Source organism: Bombina bombina, chromosome 9 (genome assembly GCF_027579735.1).
Source record: "Bombina bombina isolate aBomBom1 chromosome 9, aBomBom1.pri, whole genome shotgun sequence".
NCBI lineage: Eukaryota > Metazoa > Chordata > Amphibia > Anura > Bombinatoridae > Bombina > Bombina bombina.
The window spans coordinates 153156130-153174981 of record NC_069507.1 but is presented as its reverse complement, the minus strand read 5'-3'; the positions used below and the strand labels follow the sequence as shown (position 1 = coordinate 153174981).

The 18852-nt window shown below is 39.7% G+C and overlaps 1 protein-coding gene across 3 annotated transcripts in view; it reads left to right on the top strand.

Moving 5' to 3' along the window:
* Positions 1–18852, top strand: part of SLK (STE20 like kinase) — a 325767-nt gene that overhangs the window by 266792 nt on the left and 40123 nt on the right. For all 3 annotated transcript variants that reach the window (XM_053692434.1, XM_053692433.1, XM_053692432.1), the window contains one exon: positions 12103–12227. In XM_053692434.1, coding sequence (XP_053548409.1) covers positions 12103–12227 — 125 coding nt within the window. The remainder of the gene's footprint in view (positions 1–12102; positions 12228–18852) is intronic.

Sequence of the window (18852 nt, the reverse complement as noted above, 5' to 3'; positions counted from 1 at the left end):
TGCTTTGCAATGGCTTAGGGTTTGGCGCCATCGTATGGTTTTCTTTTTGAGATCGTTGCATCTGCTCTAATAATTCTTATATTTTGTATCAGAGCATGTACTTTTATTTCATTTTATTTCTCTATGGCAGCTTTCTCAATCTTTTTAGATGACCATACGATGCTTAGTACCTGCCTTAGGTTGGAGGTTTTTATGCTTTTTCTCCATTTATTTGATATTTTTATCTGATATGAGATGAGAGTAGCTATGAGAATTCATATTACCTGTAGAGGTGACAGGTCATCTCTTTTCTTTGGGACTTGAAGCTTAAGCTTTTATTCGTGTTCCCTAATTTTTATTTTTGGGGCACTTTTTATATAATCTCTACTGGTTGGAGATGATTTCTCCATGTCTGTGACTTCTTGTGTTACTCTCTGTAACATATATATATCTTCTTAGTGATTTAAGACTCTCTAAGATATTTGCTTATGTCACCTTATTCTTTCTAATAGGTACAATTTTATATTATCCTCATGGATTATGGACTAGTGTCGGTGCCAGGACACTGATATTTTTATTCTCTTGTTACCACATAAAAAGGCCAACTGTAGTAGCCTGATGGTTAGCTTAGCTGCCTAGCAAGCGGAAGGTTTGCAGTTTGAAACCAGCTGCAGCTTCTTGCACCTTGAATGTGTGCTCGCAAGCTGTTAAACTAACCACGTAAAGAGGGTGGCCTTCTTAAACCGGCCTTGTTAGCGCGGTGAGTAGCGCGTCAGTTTCATTGTCTGAAGGTCGTGAGTTCAGGCCTCACTCATGGCTCTTGCTCTTTCACAATACATTTTATCATAGAGGACCTATCCTCTTTGGGAGTATTTGTTCCAGTTCCTACAGAGGAACAAGGACCTGAAGTGTCTCAACTAATTCCTCAGGTTTTCGTCTTTCAAGATGGCAACAATTCGTTCCATTGGTACAGGAAGGTCAGTTTATGACGACTATAGACCTGAAGGACGCGTATCTACATGTTCCCACCTCTGGGATAATTTCCAGTTTATGAGGTTTGCCTTTCTGGAAGGGGAGATGTGGCTTTGTGGTGTCTCCACCACTCCTGAATCAGAAGGTTGTAGGTTTGAACCAAGCTACAGCTTCTGCTTCCTCATCTGACGTGTGCTTCTGATGGCAGCAAGCATTCCAAAGTGGAATTTTCAAGCATTTCCAGTTTGTTGCTTTTCTGTTTGGTCTTGCCACCGCTCCCAGGACTTTCACAATGGTTCTGAAGGCCTTTTTGACAGTGGTACAGATCCCTAGGAATTGCACTAGCGTTTTGCCTAGACAATGTCTTGGTTCAGGCGTCATCTTTTCACCTAGCATAATCTCATACAGAGATGTTGTTGTCGAGATGGAACGTGGATCTGGAATAGAGTTACCTTGTTCCAGCTACAAGGGCGTGTTCATAGGGACTCCTGTCCAGGAAGATTTTCCTAACGGATGTCAGAATCCAATATTTTTTATTTGTTCCTTTCTCTCCAGTCTGCTATTCGTCTATCAGTGACTTAATGCATGGAGGTGATTGGTCTGATGTTTGCTTCCATGCACATCATTCCTTTTGCTCGGTTCCATCTGAGACCTCTACAACTATAGGGAATGGAGACCATTCAGATTTATCGCAGAGGGTAGATCTAGATCCCCTAACAAGAGTATCTCTCTCGTGGTGGATTTCTCAGGATCATCTATCTCAGGGATCTCGTTTCTGGAGACCTCCTGAGTGATTCTATCTATGGAGCCAGCCTGTTAGGCTGGGGAGCAGTTTGGGGCTCTCTTAAAAGATCAGGGCTTGTGAACTCGAGTCTTCTCTTCCTATAAACATATTGGAGTTGAAAGAAATCTTCATGCCTTGCAGCTTGGCCTCAATTATCTTTAGTCGGATTTCATCACCTCAGTGGTTTACATCAACCACCAGGGAGGAACTTGGTGTTCCTTGGCCATGATGGAGGTGACTCGCATTCTGCAGTGAGCAGAAGTTCACGATTGTCTTCTGTTTGCCATCCACTTTCCAGGAGTGTACAATTGGGAGGTGTTTTTTTCTGGGCAGACAGAATTTTCTTCCTGGGGAGTGGGCTCTCCGTCCAGAAGTGTTCTCCAGAATAACCCTCAGGTTGGGGGTTCCATAGTTGGATCTGATGGTGTCTGTTCAGAATGCCAAGCTTCCAAAGTACAGATTTAGGTCAAGAGATCCTCAGGCTGCTCTGATAGATTCTCTGGCGGTTCCTTGGAATTTCGGTTTAACATTCCTGTTTTTACTCTGTTTGCTCTCCCACGAGTTATTGCTCGTATCAAATAGGAGAGAGCATCAGTAATCCTAATAGCTCCTGCATGACCTGCAGGATCTGGTTTGAGGATCTGGTAAGAATGTCATCTCTACCTCTTTGGAGGTTACCTCTGAGAAAGAACCTTCTAATTCAGGGTCTTTTCCTCCATCCAAACCTGGATTCTCTGAAGCTGATTGCTTGGAGAATAAACGGCTAGTTCTGTCTAGACGTGTTTTTTCCGAAACAGTCTTTGATACTATGCTTCAGGTTCGCAAACCTGTTACTCGCAAGATTTTCCATAAGGTATGGCATAAATATCTTATTGGTGTGAATCTAAGGGTTTCTCCTGGAGCCGGGTACGGGTTCCCCGTATTTTATCTTTTCTATAGGATGGCCTGGAGAAAGATTTGTCAGTCAGTACTATGAAGGGTTAGGTTTCTGCGTTATCTATCCTTTTGCACAAATGTCTGGCAGACTTACCAGATGTTCAAGCTTTTGTACAGGCCCTGGTCAGAATCAAGCCTGTGTTTAAACCTGTTGCTCCTCTTTGGAGCCTTAATCTAGATCTTAAAGTTTTGAAGCAGGCTCTGTTTGAGCTGATGCATTTTGTTGATATCAAATTGTTGTCTTTGAAGGTTTTGTTTCTCCTTGCTATTTCTTCTGCTAGCAGATTTTTCTGAGCCTTTAGCTCTGTAGTGTGATTCCCCGTACCTTATCTTTCATGCAGATAAGGCGGTCCTTCATACTAATTTGGGTTTTCTCCCTAAGGTGGTGACGGATCGAAACATTAATCATGAAATTGTAGTTCCTTCTTTTGGTCCTAATTCTTCTTCTCATAAGGAACGTCTTTTGCATAACTTGGATGTTGTGTGTGTTCTAAGGTTTTACTTTCAAGCTACTAAAGATTTTAGGCAATTTTCTGCCCTGTTTGTTGTTTTTCTCTAGAAAGCGTAAGGGTCAGAAGGTCACTTTTTCTACTCTGTCTCTCTGATAGAGAAGTTTGATTTGTTTGGCCTATGAGACTGCTGGACAGCAGCCTCCTTGAGAAAATTGCGGCTCATTCCACTAGGGCTGTCTCCTCCTCTTGGGTTTTCTAAAAAAAAAAAAAAAGATTTGCAAGGCGGCAACATGGTCCTCTTTGCATACTTTTTCCAAATTCTACAAATTTTATATTTTTTCCTCGGCTGAGGCTTCTTTTGGGAGAAAGGTTCTTCAAGCGGTGGTAATATTTTTAGAACACTCAGTAGGTGGTGCTCATTGGTAATCTAGCAATAAGTACTCAAAAACACAGTTAAAACCTCAAAACTGTGTAATAAAGGGCACCAACTTTTAAGACTTGTTAATATACTGCTGTAGTTTGAAGCGGTGTTTATACAATTTTTCATTGTGTTTTTGCTAAAGCATCAAGTGAACTTTTTTCTTGCTACAACCAATTATGTATCAATCATTATTTTGTTAAAACAATGAAATATGTGGGGGGGGGGGCGGAGCCAGCGCTCAATGGAGACGGCTGCACTTGTGTGAGCTCCGGTCTCCCTACAGGGCAAAATTAGCTCAATATGTGCATAGCCTGACCAATATGCCGTATAACGCTACCTAAATGTGCATAGACCTTTCCCCACAACTTGCGCTCATGCCATCTGGGCTCTAATTGGTAGCGATACTGTCTTATTGCTTGCCGGACCTGTGCTGCACCATCGGGAGGGCTATGGGGCCTACACCTGAACAGCGGAGGTAATCGCCTCAAGGCCAGCTACATCATCGCCATCAAATGCCTTTGCAACACCAAACATCCTCATGCAGGTGAGACCCGCGCTCTTGAATCTTAGGGACTTGCGGTACAATAAGCCGTAGCAGAGTTCTGGGGCAGAAGCATAAAGGGACGCAGCCGCCATCTTGGACAGCGAGACACGCTGCATAGAGCATAACAGCAAGATAACATTCAGTGATGGTATGGATAAGGGGAACAAGGCTGTTTGATAGACACCCTGCTCATCTTGACTACTATTAGCTTCAGAGACATAATAACCTCTTAAAGTGGCACCACATTTCTTCCCGCCCTAGCACTCATATTAACACATCTCCAGGCTCACTATAGAGACTAAGTTGCTTTCCTCTGGCGCTCCAAAAGTATTTTCTGCTGCCGAGTGGGAGTCTGAACATCATATAGTAACTAACACTGCATTTCTCAGCGATTTGGGATTGGTTAATCTGTTGACATACAGGACATATTTAATTTTTATTACAGCGCTCAGCATGTCTCCAAAAAAGGGAAATAAGCCAGAAAGATCCGCCAAAAAGCAATCATCTGCGAATCCCTCTGTCAACAATTTTTTCAAACAACTAGATTCATCTACTAAAAAAATGACAGTCACACGTGACACCAGGACTGATGTATCTTCTGCTTCATCTGAATCGGAGGGGGAGAGTCTGGCTCCTGCCATCTCAGTCCCAAAAGCTCTCTTAGACTCACTACCCTCCAAAAAAGATTTCTCTGCCCTAATCTGTCAAGTGAAGCAGTGTATTAGAGAGGAGATTTCTGAGATCAAAAAAGATCTATCGGATATGGGCCAAAGGGTGGAGAAATTAGAGGACAACTCGGACCTCGCCAGCTCCAATATAACCTTCCTCCGCTCCAAGGCTGCATCACAAGATGATCTCATACTCCAGATGGAAAATAAAATAGACGACTTAGAAAATCGGAGTCGTCGAGGCAACATTAGAATAAGGGGAATCCCAGAGACTATACCTGCAACAGAATTGGAGGACTATTTACAAGGCCTCTTTTTCCTTCATCATTGGGGTTGACCCTGAAGCCACTATAGCTTTGGATCGCTTTCACAGAGCCTTGCGAGCAAAGCCCCTGGGAGACCAGCCTCCAAGGGATGTTATTGTTAAAATCACAAGCTACCAAATCAAAGAAGAGATTATGAAGAAAGCGAGGCAGAAATATCCACTCAAATACAGATCTGAACCCGTTCAGCTATATGAGGATCTGACACCCAGAACTCTACAGAAGAGAAGAGAATTTAAACACTTTACGGCCAAGCTGCGACAACGCAATATCCCATATAGATGGGGCCACCCTTTCAACCTACAAATACCTTGGAGGGGAAGACGACTGATCTGCAACTCTGTTGAAGACATTCCAAAGGTCTGTAAAGATTTAGAGATAACACCACCCTCCCCACCTACTGATTCCACTGAAACAGCGGCAAGGGAGGCTAGACCTGCTCCACCACTTCCACAGAGAACAGAATGGAAGAAAATCACAACAAAGACTGTCAATAATGAACCCCGAGTTCCTGGTCCCACGGCTACACTGGGGAAGTGACTTTCTCACACATGGGACAATTATAACTGAACTTGTATACAATGATGAACATTGTTGGTCCTAGATGCGCCCCAGTGCTGTGGAGTCTGCCCGTTCTGGCCTTCCCCGGAATTTTATGATGGGGGGGCTGGGGCGGGGTGGACTCTGCATGTAGTTTTGGGGGATGGGGTACCTGCTGGTTAGTGGAGAAGATGCCAGCGGGAGACAGAGCGGTATAAGGTAACAGCCCGACCAGCGGAGGCCTTGCCCTGCTGATTGTTCTAAGTTAGTTCTAAGTTATTATGCAATGATGTTAGCTATGTTGGAAAGTTCCAGTAGGCTATATTTAATTGCCTGGCTGCGTTTCTCTGCTTTCTGGTAAAGAATTGGTGTCTATGGTATCATCCGTCTTGCCACACAAGATGCACTATATACACTAAGTCTTAAGAAATATGATGCCCGACTGGGGTTTGTATTCCCCCTACAAGAAAAATACTGTTCTACGTTTTACATGTTTGCACCAGTTGTGCTATGTTTGTCATGTCGATATATTGTTTTATTTATCTACAGATATACTGTTATTGGATACAGCTTAATATGAAACTTACTCATTATGATCATGACCACCCCTCACAGAGTTTTACACACCTGGCCCACCCTAAATCTCTAAAGAGAGTATCAAACAATTATGTCGTCCCAAGTTAACACGCAATCCATACAAATCCTCACTCAGAATGTGAGAGGTTTTAACAGCCCCAATAAGAGAAGTATGGCCATTAGGGATCTGTGTGGGAGAGGAGGGAAAATACTCCTGTTACAGGAGACTCACTTCAAGACAGGGGGAATCCCTAAGTTTTTCTCCACTCAGTACCCATTACACTTTCATAGTACTAATTCACATAAAAAGGTCAATGGTGTTAGCATATTGATACATAAGTCTATCCCTTTCCAACTCCAATCTATAGACAAAGACAAAGACGGCAGATACTTAGGTATAATGGGACTACTATTTGGCAAACCAATAACCATTATAAATTTATACTGCCCCAATATGGGACAAGACCTGTTTTTCTCACGTGTCACTAATAGAATAGCAGATTTAACCAAAGGCCCCCTGATAGTAGCAGGAGATCTTAATATCCCCCTGGTACCAGACATAGATAGCTCCAACCCGGCCACCCGACATAATCAAAAAGCTCTCTGCTCCATTTGGAGGGATATTAGGAAATTGACACTTCATGACGCATGGAGATATACACACCCCCACACTAGGGATTACTCCTTTTTTTCAAACCCTCAAAAGAGCTACTCGAGGCTAGACTACATCCTAGTTGATCATATGGCCCTATCTTTAATTAAAATAGTTAATATTAGGCATACGGTCTGGTCGGACCACTCCCTAGTGGAGTGCAAACTGATATGGCCATCTGCCCCTATCAAGCCCTTTTTGTGGCGACTAGATAATTCTCTCCTGACGGACAAAAAAGTGATAGTCATTTGCTGAATATCTAGACACTTATTTTACCCTTAATAACACTGCAGAAGTTACACCCGCTTTGGTTTGGGAGACCCATAAAGCTTACATTAGGGGTGAATTTATTAAACTTAAAGCCCTTAAGCGAAAACAATCTCTTAATGAATACACTAAATTAGCTCAAGAGGTTCTGGAAGCTGATCTCGCTCTGAAGCTCCGTCCTACAGATGGAGCTTTAATTAAAATTCTTCAAGAAAAAAGAGATGAATTGAATAAACACTTACAAATTGAATCCCAGAGATATCAATTACATATAAAACAGAAATACTATGGAGAAGGAAATAGGACAGGGAAACTACTGGCGAGGGCATTAAAAGCACAACGTGCCAACTCTTATATCCATTCCCTCAAAACGCCACTGAACACCACAATAGAAGACACAAAATCCATTGGAGACTCCTTTAACAATTTCTATCATAGACTCTACAATTTATACCCTAATAGACAACTTACTCAGCACCAGCTAAAATGCGAGCAATACTTAGACAAGGTAACCCTTCCCAAACTTACTGAAAGTGAAGCGATGCCCCAATATCTGAGAGGGAAATACTAGACGCCATAAAGGAGTTGAAGCCAGAGAAGGCCCCAGGCCCTGACGGTTTCAGTAACTGATACTATAAACTATTTAGAACCCAACTTGTACCGCATCTGCTCTCTCTGTTTAACCATATTTCGGAACTCGTAGTTTTCCCTGATTCTATGTTACAGGCCCATATTTCAGTCCTCCCTAAACCCGGAAAAAACCCAGATACCCCAGCTAATTTCAGGCCAATTTCTCTGTTAAATGTAGATCTTAAGTAGGGCTGCAACAACTAATCGGTAAGATTGATCATAAAAATAGTTGTCAAAGAATGTCATTATCAATTAGGTGGTCAGCGATTAGTTGGTTATTGCACAGCACCAGCTGCTTCAATCCGATGAACTCCTGCACATGGTATTGTGCAAACATTTTTATTTATTATTATTTTTTCTATCCGATTAATCGGATAATTATTGTCCGATTAATCGGATAGAAAAAAGATTAAAAAAATAAATAAATTAAAAATTTTTTGCACAATCTTAGTTGCAGTAGATCGTCAGATTAAAGCAGCTGGTGCTGTGCAACTGACCAACTAATCGCTGACCACCTAATTGATAATGAGATTTGTTGACAACTATTTTTATGATCAAAACTTACCGATTAGTTGTTGCAGCCCTAATCTTAAGATATACGCCAAAATCCTTGCGAACAGAATTAACACAATATTGCCCAATCTTATTCATTATGACCAAGTTGGTTTCGTCCCACAGAGAGAGGCCAAAGATAATATATGTAAAGTACTGAATCTATTAGAATATGTTAAAAAATCAAACACTCCTGCAGTATACCTATCAACAGATGCTGAAAAGGCGTTTGATAGGCTTGACTGGACCTTTTTACAATCCACCCTCCAAAAATTTGGCTTCCCCTCAACATTTATCCAAAAAATATTTGCATTATACTCCAACCCTTCTGCTCAGATTAAGGTCAATGGGGCCCTCTCTGACCATTTTGAAATTCGGAACGGTACGAGGCAGGGATGCCCGCTTTCCCCCATTCTCTTTATCTTATCTTTAGAGCCACTAGCTGTAAAATTGCGTGAGCATTCACACATAAAAGGTATAACTATCAAGGAAGAAACATATAAATTAGCAATGTTTGCTGATGATATCTTGATGACCCTGACTGATCCAATACACTCCCTCCCATATGTACAAAACATTCTGCAGGCCTTTGGGGCTGTATCAAATTTTCTTATAAACACCAATAAATCAGAACTATATCCAATCAACCTTACAGAAAAGGAGGTAACACAGATCCAACAAACATTCCCATATAAAATTCAGACCCAAGCGTTAAAATATTTAGGAATTTTTCTCTCCCATAATACAGAAACCATTCGAAAACTGAACTATGGCCGCCTATTAGAGGAATTCCAGCAATTAACAACCTCTTGGCTCCCCAAAAAGAATATCTCTTGGCTGGGGAGAATAGCTGCTGCCAAGATGACTCTGCTACCAAAGGCCCTGTATGTTATGCAGGCCTTACCAATTTCGGGGATTACAACAGATATTAGCAAATTACAATCTATAATGGACACTTATATTTGGTGCCGTAGACCCCCACGGCTAGCAAAAAATACATTATATAGGCTTAGGGAGGAAGGTGGGTTAGGGGTTCTGAATCTACACTTTTATAAAATGGCAATTACCCTAAATAGAATTGTGGAGTGGTGTAGACAGGGGACTGAATATAAGAGATGTATCCACTTAGAATCCCAATTATTAGGAATACCCCAACTGGGTGTAATGTGTTGGGCCCCATATAAACCCCCCTAGAGAAGATTGCAGACTACCCAATAATCAAAGAAACATGGTCAACCTGGTCCAAAATGCGGAACTCTCACAAACTTATAACATCAACTTATTCACCACTGACAACACTCAACCCTAATAGGGAACTTCGGGAAGGTCCCATAGGGATAAAACAACCTGTAAATACAACCTCAAAACTCCTAGACTATACCCCCGTGTTCACACTAGTGGAAAGAGGGAAACTAGTGCAGAGAGATATGTTGATCTCACAAGGCTTTACCCAATTCCAATCTTGGTTTGCCTATCACCAGGTACGCCACTATCTTTCCATGCACAAATATAAACAGGACTTATTCAGAGCCCGAACTGTATTTGAACTCCTTTGTTCCGCCCAACAAACCCCCAAGAAAGTCATATCACTTATGTATAAAAATATCCTCAGATCACACTACCCCAACAAACCAAATTATACTAAAAGATGGGAGGGAGAATTAGGGATAGAAGCCTCGCACAAGCAATGGGACTCATGGTTTCAGGCTACTGCTAGATCAGCGCATTCGGCGGCAGCACTTGAAACCAATATTAAAATACTCACCAGGTGGTACCTGACCCCTAGCAAATTAAAACACATGTTCACAAAAGCCAGCAATAAGTGCTGGAGAGGATGCGACCAAGAGGGCACTATGCATCATATTTGGTGGGGTTGCGATAAACTACAACCATTCTGGACTCAAGTCCAAACACAGATAGGCAAAATTCTTGGAACTGACTTGGTCCTTTCCCCTGAGGGAGTCTTATTCAACGCCAGCCCACATATCCCCTGTAAAATTAGAAAATGTCTCTATCAAATTTTACTAAATGCCGCAAAAAGACTTATCCCAAAATTTTGGAAGAAAACCCACCCACCCTCGGTCATTCATTGGCTTGACCTAGTTAAAAATACCTTGATACTGGAAAGATTATACTACCTTAGATTGGGCCGTTTGAATTTTTATCATGATATGATATTTTTATGGGAACAATATTTATATAGTGGGAGGACAAGGTCTCTGGAAAATGAGGTGGAGAGGAGAGGTGTGAATATATGATCATTTGATTTATGCACAAGGCCTTTCCTTGAGCTAAATAAGTGGGGAGATTGGTACATAAGCTAGGGTGGTATGGATGAAAAAAAACAATAGGTTGATCCTTGCAGCAATAGACAAATCTTAAAGTTCAAACACCTAACTAAAAATCTTGAGTGATAACCTGTGTAACCTTAGAGGGTCTATAACTGTAGTTAAGGTGGATATGCAACTATAAACAATGCTTTGGGTCTAAACCGAAAACTATAGATGTTGGAAAAATACTGTATCTGTATACTATTGAATCTGTCATGCTGTTTATCCTGTTTCATATTTTTCTTTGTTTGTTTGTTTGAAAAATCAATAAAAGAAAAGATATTTAAAAAAAAAACAATGAAATATGTATCTACTTCTGAATTAGCTTGGAGGTTTAGATGTGATACATAATAGAGTGTATTGAAGCATCTTTTCGAAAGAGGGATTTTCAGTTTCTAACAGATCCGTTATTTTACTATCCATTTAAACTCTTTAGATAAATTGAAAAACAATTGTTTGGCGTTTTTAGGTTAGTTATTTATTAATCAAATAATGTAAAGTAAAGTCTTGTTATTATAATCATTTTGTTCATTTGCCTTTTTTACATAATTACATATATTTTTTTTAAATAAAACTTGTTTTCTGAGACCAAATAATCCAATATAATTTTTTATTTTTCCATTTTTGATATATATACTCAATAATATTTTCTTCAGGCGGTGGTGCCTTCTGTTTAGGTCCTCCTGCCTTTTGTCTCCCTCCCTGTTCATTCCGTGTCCTCTAGCTTGGGTATTGGTTCCCACTAGTAATTGGAATGTCGTTGTGGACTCTCCATGTCATAGGAAAGAAAACAAAATTTATGCTTACCTGATAAATGTATTTTTTTCCGGAAATGGAGAGACCACGACCCCGCCCTCTTTTTTGATTATAATTCTGCTGTTTTTTTGAGTAAACCTCAGGCACCTTTTCACCCTTGTCTTCCTTTTTCCATTTCCTTCGGCTGAATGACTGGGAGTTATGGGTAAGGCAGTTACACTTAACAGCTTTGCTGAGATGCTCTTTGCCTCCTCCTGCTGGCCAGGAGTTGAATATTATCCCACTAGTAATTGGAATGAAGTCGTGGTCTCTCCATGTTTGGAAGGAAAACATTTTTTATCAGGTAAGCATAAATTTTGATTTTTTTCTTTCATGATTCAGATAGAGCATACACTTTTCAAGTTTAATTATCTTGCACTACTGGGCACTAGCTAAACACATTGGGTGAGCCAATATATAAGGCATACTTAAGCAGCCACCAATCGGCAGCTAGCTCTCTGAAGTGCATTGCTGCTCCTAAAGGCTACCTGGGTATACTCTTCAGCAAAGGTTACCAAGAGAACAAAGCAAATTAGATAATAGAAGTAAATCGTAAAGTTGTTTAAAATGGCATGCTTTATCTGAATCACGAAAGCTGTTAAAGTAATTTGGACACATATAGGCTATACTAGTCTGATTTATGTTATGAACAATTAAAAAAAAAAATCTGCTGTTTTTTAGCGAAAGAAGCTGCAATCTGGGAAGTAGAAGAGCGGCATCTTCAAGAAAAGCACCAGCTTCTAAAGCAACAACTAAAAGATCAGTACTTTATGCAACGGCACCAGCTTCTAAAAAGACATGAAAAGGTAAAACCACATTTCTGACTATAGTTCTTACTGTCACTGTGATTTTTTTAATGCAGAAGACACTATGCTTTTTATGCACCAGTATATTTGCAGTTCTTAAAGCACCATGTTGAAATTTCTGAATTTGGAGGAATTACTGTTTTGGGCCTTATCAGAGAAGATTAGATAAGGGAAAACTCGGTGACAACATGGTGACGCCCGTTGCTTTATAGACACTAAAACTTTACACTTATGTTCTTCAATATTTATATAATTAACCGCCAGATTACAAGTTGTGCGGCTATACCGCTGAAAAATTGGCCATTGCGCGCGGAATATGCAGGTCTCCCGTATTACATGTCGTGGCGGTACGGCTATACTGCTAGCTTTTTAGCCTTTACACTACTCTCCATTCCGCACGCAAAAAAGTACTTTTCATAGTGCCTGTATTACAGGTTGTGCGGTCCGACTAATACGCTAGCGTTATAGTCTATACCGCCGTGATCTGAGACCAGTAGTTATGGATTTTGCAAAACAAAAATGTTTCACAAAACTCATAACAAAAATGTTATAAAGTACACTAACACCCATAAACTACCTATTAACCCATAAACCGCCACCCCCGCATTACAAATAGTATAATAAACCTATTAACCCCTAAACCACCACCCACCAACATAGCCAACACTAAATAAAACTATTAACCCCGAAACCGCCGACCCTCTCCACATCGCCAACATTAAATAAACCTATTAACCATTAAAACGCCAGCCCCCCCACATCGCTACTACTAAAGTAAACCTATTAACCCCTAAACCGGTGTTTTTATTTTAGGGGGGCTTTTTTATTTTCATAGAGATTAGGTTTAATTTTTTTTATTTTGGATAATGTGTTTATTATTTTTTGCAATGTTAGCCTTTTTTTATTTTCTGTAATGTTAGATTAAGGTAATGTAATTTATTTTGTATTTTTTATAGTAATGTAGTTTATTTTTTATTATAATTAAGGGGTCAATTTAGGGGGTGTTAGGTTAGGGGGCTTAGTCATTAAATTATTTTTTTGCGTTGTGGGGGTTGGCGGTGTAGGAGTTAATAGGTGAATTAGGTTTAATGCATTGTGGGGGGTCGGCGGTTTAGGGGTTAATAGATGTATTAGGTAGGTTGGGATGTTGGGGTTTGCGGATTTAGGGGTTAATAATTTTATTGGGTAGTTTTGAGGGGTTTTTTTCTTAATACTTCGTGCAGGCGGTTAGTTTATTGTTTTCTTAATACTTTGTACAGGTGGTTAGTTTTTTTTTAAAAATACTTATTGTGAGCGCTTAGTTTTTTTTTTAATACTTATTGCGTGCAGTACTTTTTTTTTTTAAATACTTATTGCGTGCGGTTAGGTGTTTTCGGTGGATTCTTTCGCCACCCTGCCATTTTCGGAATCCAGATGAATTCTTTTAGCTGAGCGTGCATTCTTACGGCTAGATTTAGAGTTTGGCGTTAGCCGTCAAAACCAGCGTTAGAGGCTCCTAACGCTGGTTTTGGGCTACCGCTGGTATTTAGAGTCAGTCAGGAAAGGGTCTAACGCTCACTTTCCAGCCGCGACTTTTCCATACCGCAGATCCCCCTACGCCATTTGCGTATCCTATCTTTTCAATGGGATCTTTCTAACGCCGGTATTTAGAGTCTTGGCTGAAGTGAGCGTTAGAAATCTAACGACAAAACTCCAGCCGCAGAAAAAATCCAGGAGTTAAAAGCTTTCTGGGCTAACGCCGGTTCATAAAGCTCTTAACTACTGTGCTCTAAAGTACACTAACACCCATAAACTACCTATGTACCCCTAAACCGAGGTCCCCCCACATCGCCGCCACTCTATTAAAATTTTTTAACCCCTAATCTGCCACCGCACACCGCCGCCACCTACGTTATCCCTATGTACCCCTAATCTGCTGCCCCTAACACCGCCGACCAATATATTATATTTATTGACCCCTAATCTGCCACCCCAAACGTCGCCTCCACCTACCTACAATTATTAACCCCTAATCTGCCGACCGGACCTCACCGCTACTATAATAAAGTTATTAACCCCTAATCCGCCTCACTCCCGCCTCACTAACCCTATAATAAATAGTATTAACCCCTAATCTGCCCTCCCTAACATCGCCAACACCTAACTTCAAGTATTAACCCCTAATATGCTGACCGGACCTCACCGCTACTCTAATAAATGTATTAACCCCTAAAGCTAAGTCTAACACTAACACCCCCCTAAGTTAAATATAATTTAAATCTAACAAAATAAATTAACTCTTATTAAATAAATTATTCCTATTTAAAGCTAAATACTGACCTGTAAAATAAATCCTAATATAGCTACAATATAAATTATAATTATATTGTAGCTATTTTAGGATTAATATTTATTTTACAGGCAACTTTGTATTTATTTTAACCAGGTACAATAGCTATTAAATAGTTATTAACTATTTAATAGCTACCTAGTTAAAATAATTACAAAATTACCTGTAAAATAAATCCTAACCTAAGTTACAATTAAACCTAACACTACACTATCAATAAATTAAGTAAATAAACTACCTACAATTATCTACAATTAAATCTAACACTACACTATCAATAAATTAATTAAATAAAATACCTACAATTATCTACAATTAAACCTAACACTACACTATCAATAAATTAATTAAATACAATACCTACAAATAAATACAATTAAATAAACTAACTAAAGTACAAAAAATAAAAAAGAACTAAGTTACAAAAAATAAAAAAATATTTACAAACATTAGAAAAATATTACAACAATTTTAAACTAATTACACCTACTCTAAGCCCCCTAATAAAATAACAAAGCCCCCCAAAATAAAAAAATGCCCTACCCTATTCTAAAATTAAAATAGAAAAGCTCTTTTATCTTACCAGCCCTTAAAAGGGCCTTTTGCGGGGCATGCCCCAAAGAATTCAGCTCTTTTGCCTGGAAAAAAAAACATACAATACCCCCCCCCAACATTACAACCCACCACCCACATACCCCTAATCTAACCCAAACCCCCCTTAAATAAACCTAACACTAAGCCCCTGAAGATCTTCCTACCTTGAGTTGTCTTCAGCCAGCCGACCCACCGATGGAACCGAAGAGGAGATCCGGAGCGGCAGAAGTGATCCTCCAAGGGGCGCTGAAGAAGTCTTCCATCCGATGAAGTCATCATCCAGGCGGCGCTGAAGAAATCTTCCATCCGGGCGATGTCATCTTCCAAGCGGGGTCTTCAATCTTCTTCTTCAGGATCCATCTTCATTCCGCCGACGCGGAACATCCTTCTTCCCCGACGGACTACCGACGAATGAAGGCTCCTTTAAGGGACGTCTTTCAAGATGGCGTCCCTCGAATTCCGATTGGCTGATATTATTCTATCAGCCAATCGGAATTAAGGTAGGAAAAATCTGATTGGCTGATTGAATCAGCCAATCAGATTCAAGTTTAATCCGATTGGCAGATACAATCAGCCAATCAGATTGAGCTCGCATTCTATTGGCTGATAGGAACAGCCAATAGAATGCGAGCTCAATCTGATTGGCTGATCCGTTTAAGGGCTGGTAAGGTAAAAGAGCTTTGAACTTTTTTAAATTTAGAATAGGGTAGGGCATTTTTTTATTTTGGGGGGCTTTGTTATTTTATTAGGGGGCTTAGATTAGGTGTAATTAGCTTAAAATTGTTGTAATATTTTTAAAATATTTGTAACATATTTTTTTTATTTTTTGTAACTTAGCTTTTTTATTTTTTGTACTTTAGTTAGTTTATGTAATTGTATTTAATTGTAGTTATTTGTAGTTAATTAATTTAATTAATTTAATGATAGTGTAGTGTTAGGTTTAATTGTAACTTTGGTTAGGATTTATTTTACAGGTAATTTTGTATTTCTTTTAGCTAGGTAGTTATTAAATACATAATAAATATTTAATAACTATTCTAACTAGCTAAAATAAATACAAAGTTACCTGTAAAATAAATATAAATCCTAAAATAGCTACAATGTAATTATTAATTACATTGTAGCTATCTTAGGGTTTATTTTACAGGTAAGTATTTAGTTTTAAATAGAAATAATTTATTAAAGTATAGTGTAGTGTTAGGTGTAATTGTAACTTAGGTTAGTTTTTATTTTACAGGTAAATTTCTCTTTATTTTAGCTAGGTAGCTATTAAATAGTTAATAACTATTTAATAGCTATTGTACCTAGTTAAAATAAATTGAAAGTTGCCTGTGAAATAAAAATAAATCCTAAGATAGCTACAATATAATTATTAGTTATATTGTAGCTATATTATGGTTTATTTTCTCCAACATAGGTGTGTCCGGTCCACGGCGTCATCCTTACTTGTGGGATATTCTCCTCCCCAACAGGAAATGGCAAAGAGCCCAGCAAAGCTGGTCACATGATCCCTCCTAGGCTCCGCCTACCCCAGTCATTCTCTTTGCCGTTGTACAGGCAACATCTCCACGGAGATGGCTTAGAGTTTTTTAGTGTTTAACTGTAGTTTTTATTATTCAATCAAGAGTTTGTTATTTTAAAATAGTGCTGGTATGTACTATTTACTCAGAAACAGAAAAGAGATGAAGATTTCTGTTTGTATGAGGAAAATGATTTTAGCACCGTAACTAAAATCCATGGCTGTTCCACACAGGACTGTTGAGAGCAATTAACTTCAGTTGGGGGAACAGTGTGCAGTCTCTTACTGCTTGAGGTATGACACATTCTAACAAGACGATGTAATGCTGGAAGCTGTCATTTTCCCTATGGGATCCGGTAAGCCATGTTTATTAAGATAGTAAATAAGGGCTTCACAAGGGCTTATTAAGACTGTAGACTTTTTCTGGGCTAAATCGATTCATTATTAACACATATTTAGCCTTGAGGAATCATTTATTCTGGGTATTTTGATATGATTATATCGGCAGGCACTGTTTTTTGACACCTTATTCTTTAGGGGCTTTCCCTAATCATAGTCAGAGCCTCATTTTCGCGCCGGTATGGCGCACTTGTTTTTGAGGACAGCATGGCATGCAGCTGCATGTGTGTGGAGCTCTGATACATAGAAAAGTCTTTCTGAAGGCATCATTTGGTATCGTATTCCCCTTTGGGCTTGGTTGGGTCTCAGCAAAGCAGATTCCAGGGACTGTAAAGGGGTTAAATATAAAAACGGCTCCGGTTCCGTTATTTTAAGGGTTAAAGCTTCCAAATTTGGTGTGCAATACTTTTAAGGTTTTAAGACACTGTGGTGAAATTTTGGTGAATTTTGAACAATTCCTTCATACTTTTTCGCAATTGCAGTAATAAAGTGTGTTTAGTTTAAAATTTAAAGTGACAGTAACGGTTTTATTTTAAAACGTTTTTTGTGCTTTGTTATCAAGTTTATGCCTGTTTACAATGTCTGAACTACCAGATAGATTGTGTTCTGACTGTGGGGAAACCAAGGTTCCTTCTCATTTAACTATATGTATTTTATGTCATAAAAAAATTTAGTAAAAATGATGCCCAAGATGATTCCTCAAGTGAGGGGAGTAAGCATGGTACTGCATCATCCCCTCCTTCGTCTACACCAGTCTTGCCCATACAGGAGGCCCCTAGTACATCTAGTGCGCCAATACTCCTTACTATGCAACATTTAACGGCTGTAATGGATAATTCTATCAAAAACATTTTAGCCAATATGCCCACTTATCAGTGAAAGCGCGACTGCTCTGTTTTAGAAAATTCTGTAGAGCATGAGAACGCTGATGATATGGTTTCTGAAGGGCCCCTACACCAGTCTGAGGGGGCCAGGGAGGTTTTGTCTGAGGGAGAAATTTCAGATTCAGGAAACATTTCTCAATAAGCTGAACCTGATGTGATTACTTTTAAATTTAAGTTGGAACATCTCCGCGCTCTGCTTAAGGAGGTGTTATCCAATTTGGATGATTGTGATTATCTGGTCATTCCAGAACCACTATGTAAAATGGAAAAGTTCTTAGAGGCCCCGGGGCCCCCCGAAGCTTTTCCTATATCCAAGCGGGTGGCGTACATTGTTAGTAAAGAATGGGACAGGCCCGGTATACCTTTAGTACCTCCCCCCATATTTATAAAATTGTTTTCCTATAGTCGACCCCAGAAAGGACTGATGGCAGACAGTCCCCAAGGTCGAGGGGGCGGTTTCTACTCTACACAAGCGCGCCACTATACCCATAGAAGATAGTTGTGCTTTCCAAGATCCTATGGATAAAAAATTAGAAGGTCTGCTAAAGATGTTTGTTCAGCAAGGTTCCCTTCTACAACCAATTGCATGCATTGTCCCTGTCACTGCAGCCGCGTGTTTCTAGTTTGATGAGCTAGGAAAGGCGATTATTAGTAATTCTTCTTCTTATGAGGAGATTATGGACAGAATTCGTGCTCTTAAATTGGCTAATTCTTTCACCCTAGACGCCACCTTGCAATTGGCTAGGTTAGCGGCGAAAAAATTCTGGGTTTGCTATTGTGGCGCAGAGCGCTTTGGTTAAAATCTTGGGCAGCGGATGCGTCTTCCAAGAACAAATTGCTTGACATTCCTTTCAAGGGGAAAACACTCTTTGGCCCTGACTTGAAAGAGATTATCTCTGA